The 5872-nt window shown below is 40.5% G+C and overlaps 1 protein-coding gene across 1 annotated transcript; it reads right to left on the bottom strand.

Moving 5' to 3' along the window:
- Positions 1–530: 530 nt before the first annotated feature.
- On the bottom strand, positions 531–980 carry LOC110933754. Its single transcript, XM_022176961.1, has one exon. It carries the CDS (start codon positions 978–980, stop codon positions 531–533), a length of 450 nt encoding a protein of 149 aa, XP_022032653.1.
- Positions 981–5872: the final 4892 nt, after the last annotated feature.

Below are 5872 nucleotides of genomic sequence, written 5' to 3'. Positions count from 1 at the left end.
GTTAGTATTATTATTATTAAAGTATTATTATTATTAATAATAAATATTTTCGGAATTTTTTTTTATATGTAACCGACGACAAAGGATCCCACCTTTCAGCTACGAGCCGTAACCTACGGCTGGGGGGCCGTAGGTTACGGCGATCACTGGGTCTCAAATTGTCGCCGTAAAACAGAAGCTTTGATCCGTAAGGCTCTTTTTGTACACATGGAGCCGTAACCTACGGCTCCCTACCGTAGGCTACGGCTAGAGTTGGGCAGCAAAGGGGGGCCAGAAAAAAATCTTATAACTTGCAAAAATAATTTTTTTTAGCTTTTCAAAATTGTTTAATTTTTATAGTTTTTATAATTATTGAAAACATGAAAATTATTACCCTACCCCCCGTTAAAAACCCGTGTTGTCCTCAACACTATGTTCGAGAAATCCGTAAAAATTTCCCCACACTTGTGTCGAACACCGGTTTAAACGGAACTTATTCAATTCAAAATAAACTAAACTAAATATTTACAAACACCAAACCTGGGCCACTTTCACGTTTCTTCGTCATCCACTGGACGTAAAATGTAACCCACTTTGTCGAGCTCGATATTGTTGATATCATTACCTTCCAAGTACGGTTTGAGCCGATGCCCGTTCACCGTTTTTTGCTTATTTGTTTGTTCGTCTTGAATGTCAACATCACCAAATCTTCCCACTCTTCGGACAACGTAAGGACTCATCCACTTGCTTTTGAGTTTCCCCGCGAACATCTTCAATCTTGAATTGTACAACCACACTTTTTGACCCACTTCAAAGTTCTTTTTCCTTATCTTCGCATCATGAACTTTCTTCAGTTTGTCTTTATATGCGGATGCACACTCATAAGCTTGATCCCTTATTTCCTCAATTTCATTCAATTGTAGCTTTCTCGCCCGACCCGCTTCGTCATAGTTTGCGTTCACCGTTTTAATTGCCCAATATGCCCGATGTGCCAACTCCATAGGTAAATGACACCTTTTTTCCATACACCATTCGATAAGGAGTTGTATCAAGTGGAGTTTTGTAGGCCGTTCGATAAGCCCACAACGCATCATCAAAGCTTGCTTGACCAATCTTTCCGATCCGTTCTCACCGTCTTCATTAAAATTTCTTTAATGTGACGATTAGATACTTCCACTTGACCACTCGTTTGTGGGTGGTATGGTGTAGCAACACGGTGGTTCACATTGTATCTTTTTAACAATTTTCCAAAGTTGAAGTTCTTAAAATGTGAACCTCCATCACTTATTATCACCGTAGGCACACCAAATCGAGCAAAAATATTGGATTGCACAAACTTACATACAACGGAGTGATCGTTGGTCCTCGTAGCGATTGCTTCAATCCATTTAGAAACGTAATCAACTGCAACCAATATGTACAAAAACCCATTTGAGTTTGGGAAAGGACCCATGAAGTCTATTCCCCAAACATCAAACACTTCCACTACCAAAATTGGTTGCAACGGCATTTCATCCCGTTTCGAAATGCTTCCCACTCTTTGACAATTGATGCAATTCCGGGCATACTCGCAAGAATCCTTAAAAATCGTGGGCCAATAAAACCCACTAGATAACACCTGATAACCCGTCTTGTTCCCACTAAAATGCCCTCCACATGCCGATGAATGAGCATGGGTCAAAATCTCTAAAATTTCAGTTTCGGGAACACATCTTCTTATCACTTGATCGGGTCCGATTTTGAACAAGTCCGGTTCATCCCATATATATTGCTTCACTTAACTAAGAAATTGTTGTCGTCTCTTCTTAGTCCAATGAGTTGGAATTGCACCCATGGCCAAATAGTTGACGTAATGGGCATAACAAGGTGCAACAAAAGTAGAGACGGCCAACAAATGTTCATCAGGGAACCGTTTATTGATTTCGCTTGGGTCATCAACACCTTCCAATGGGATTCGGGACAAATGATCCGCAACAAAATATGAAAAATACAAAAAGAAGTGTTTAGTTGCAATAATAGTTTAGAAGTTGATGATGTTTTGTATATAGTTGTTTGTTTTGTTTAGTAGTGAAAATAAAATCGGGTCAAATCAATTAGCTCTTTCATATGTATTCCACCTTTTTCCTACCCTTGCACCTAGCCCCGTTACAACCCGTAAGTTCCTTTGATTCATAAGCATGCTAGATATTTGTTAGGAGAAAACTTGATTCTTATACAAGCTTATTGTCGCACACACACATACACGCATTGAGTGGTTTAGCATAACATGCTAATTTTTCTTGTCACCGAGAGTTTTTGTGAGGGATGTGTCTTGTGGATGATTGAAGGTTAGTAAAAGCACGGTACATTTTAGCTTGATTTGCATAATTGATCGCTTATGGTTGTGAATAGTTTTGAATGGGTTGCTTGGGACAAGCAACGGGTAAGTGTGGGGATGTGACGGGTGGTCTGTAGGACAACCCTTAAAAGGTTTAAATATACGCACATTACATACTTTTTTCGGTTAATTGTTTGAACTTGGTAACCACGCTATGTTTGATTGTGCAGGTGTTAAAGTATTCAAGATACGGGATTTGTGAAGTATAGATGAATGCCGGATGTTCGGGGAGTTAAGAAGTGAAGGAATCAAGAGTTAATGAAGAAACAAAAAGAAGCATCACATTCAGCACCGTAACCTACGGCCCTCCGCCGTAGGTTACAGCTCTAATACTTGCAAAATGTGACCGTCGTAAGACAGTGTAGACTAGCCGTAAAGAATCAGTCTGAGCCGTAACCTACGGCTCCCAGCCGTAAGTTACGGCACCTTATGTTGACCCCGGATTCGCTGACCGCCATAACCTACGGCTAGGGGCCGTAGGTTACGGCACCGACTGTCCTCAAGATGTAACTTATGCATTAAATTCGACTTTGATGAGGATTTATGGTGTCTAATCATGGGTTTCGGTTACTACCTGCTGGAAAACGATTATGGGAATATATGCGGCACTTGAGAGCATGAAGAAATCTATCTTTTAACTATCTTTCATCTAGACTTTGTTGATTGTGATTGTGTTGAACAATTTCATCTTTTATTTTGCTACAATGTTTGTTCAAGCCATGAGTGGCTAGGTACTTTATGGTCATCTTTAGTTGAAGGTTGCTAAGACGGTTGTATTTTGTTTACTATTTTGATTATTTGCTTGTAAGTTGTTGAGTCTTGTTTTATCCTATCTTGAAATCATACGTTCTTGGTGCCGTTGGCAATCGAGATATCATGGGTAAAGTTAGGATGGGGTAAGGGTTGATTGGTCATCGGGTAACAACCTCACGTTCTAGGAATCTGAGTACTTCGTTCCTTTTTATCACAATAAGTAATCTTACATGAATCATGTCTATGTGATTCTTTCTAGTGGATGATAGCACAACCGTTGAAACAAACTGGAAACTAAAGATGGTCATTCGTCTCTCAATTGTTTACAACCAAATTTCCATTTTTGCAATTAGCTTAGTATTCTTAAGTTTTAAAATCAAACAATCCAACTCTTGAATTTACTTTTATTACAATTAGTTTAACTTAGTTAATTTAGAGAAACAATTGAAATAGCACATTTTCCATAAACTCCCTGTGTTCGATACCCGCTTACCGCTATCTATTTAGTTGGATTTGGATTAAATTTGATTGTGACCACGACATCACGTCACGTATCAACAAGGGAATCTTGGCATGGTAGCAAACATAAACCTTAAACGTAGCTTGAAAGAAAGCGGTTTTCAAGAAAGTGTGTTGACTTGATAATAAAAGAGTCAACAATAACAGTAATGTAGGTCGTTCGAATCACGAATCAGCAATTAGGCTTAGCAAGGTAATATTTAAATTTCAATGAGGTGTTTGTTTGAAACAAAACCACATGCGTAGCAAATGATGCATGTGTGTCATGAAAGTTTCCGAGTATTGAAACAATGAGTACTTGCTAAAATGAAGGAATGACCAAGTATCGAAACAGGTGTGTGTCCGCTCTCAGCGAAGAAAATTAACGTGATGCAACTACTTTGCAGGGAGTAGAGATGCAATATCTACTCGTTAGAAGTAAAAATGAAGACTTCAACGGAAGCAAATTTAAGTACTTTCGGTTTTGTTGATCGAAGTGACAAGTTTGTCAAGTTGACAAATATGGTTTCTAAGTAAAACCCTTACGAGTTTGGTCCTGGGTTCCCAAAGGCCTTAGATATAAGTCTTCTAGATTCTCCAGATTCCGTACCCCGTGTGGATCCGGTTTGTACATTGTGTAGGAAACACCATTTTGTCTACGTCTAGAATAAGTCATTGCCCCACAATTTTGCCCTGGTATACTTTCTTCCTGGATTCACAGCTAATCACACTCGATCATCGGTCAGTCGTGAAATAGTAATTGAATCCTCACAATAAGTTAAATAATTCGTTACTTCTTAGCAAGAGTTATCAACCCCAGTTGGTTAGGTCGTTCGGCTCCTGGTAGTTTGATGTCAGTTCGGAAGGTATCGTCCTCCCTATTGACGAGTAGAATTAGGATTACCCAAAAGGGAATCTTGGTTTGTTATCTTCCTTCTCTAGCAACCACTGAGGTTACACTTGCAATCCTTGCGTCTCCGAAGGTGTATGTCGCTAAAGTGCATCAACAGCAGACGCTGCGTCTGGAATTAAATCGATGCGAAAGTCAACTTGTCGTTGAGGAGATAATTCTGGCTAGTCTTCGAGGAAGACTCCAGGATATTCTCCGATCACGGGGGTGTCTTTGAGTTTTAGTTCTTCGGCTCCTCCTGTCCCCGACATGAGCCATAAAACAACACATCCTTTCCGCAACAACTTTCGTGCCCTAAAGCAATTCGTGATCGGTGGAGGCGTATCCTGCTTTGAGAGTCGAGATCGTTCCTTCATTGGTTATTGAGGTGCGGATATCAACCTCCGCTCGACCGCTTGCCAACTAATATCTCCAATTACCACGTTGAAGCTTCCCAACTCAACTGGCAATAGATCTAGCGTATACTTAGGCTCTCCGGGTTCTATCTTGCCGATTCCAGTTACTACATTGGCTTCCACTAGCTTCCCCTAAGCTAGTTCTAATGGGTACTGGAACATCTACTTACTCGCTATTTAAACCAATTATACTCTCGAACTCTAGAGGTGCGAATCGTAAAATTTGCAACAGTATTTGGCAATACAGATGCATAACATTAAGTAATTCGGGACGTACCGATATCCATACTTGAATCCCTGGCGTGTCTCCCTAGCTCCGGTGGGGAGCTTTCATCCCGGTGCCTGATTGTTTTTAGGGCAATATTTTCTGAAATGCTTTTTGCTTCCACAGTTAAAACAACCTCGAGTGTTTATCGCTCATTCTGCCTTGACAATAGTCATTGTCGTTGTCCCCTTCGTGATTCTCACTACCGTCTTGGCCCTCATTACTACGTTCAGTATTTTGCCAACAAGTTTCTTTAGGATGCCCCCTCTTGCCACAGTTAGCACATTTTCTATATCTACATCGCCCGACATGATAACGTAGACAATTGTCGCACTTAGGTAGGATACCCATGTAGTCTTTTTCCTTTTTGGCCTTCTTCTTGCTACTCCCCCGAGTAACCATCTTGAAATTTGCGAGCTTTCTCTTGTTATCCCCAGATGCCTCTATTGCAGTCTCCTTTTTCTCCTCCGCAGTGGAAAATTCTCCTCGTCTAACTGCTTCTTCCGTGAGTGCCACACTTATGTTGATAGCCTCGGTGATCGTTGAAGGTTTAGATGTTGTTACCAGGCTTAGAATCTGAGGTGCCAATCCCCTTATGAACTGTTCAATTCTATTAAACTCTGGTCCCCCCCCCCCAATAGAAAAGCAACTTGTGATGATTCGTTAAATCTCTGCACATACTCCGCTATCTTTGG

The sequence above is a fragment of the Helianthus annuus genome, chromosome 4 (assembly GCF_002127325.2).
Source record: "Helianthus annuus cultivar XRQ/B chromosome 4, HanXRQr2.0-SUNRISE, whole genome shotgun sequence".
In the NCBI taxonomy this organism is placed as follows: Eukaryota; Viridiplantae; Streptophyta; class Magnoliopsida; order Asterales; family Asteraceae; genus Helianthus; species Helianthus annuus.
This window is presented reverse-complemented; position numbering and strand designations above follow the sequence as displayed.

Excerpts from the sequence above, each read along its gene's own strand:
- LOC110933754 (XM_022176961.1), bottom strand. The coding sequence starts at position 980 with ATGGAGTTGGCACATCGGGCATATTGGGCAATTAAAACGGTGAACGCA.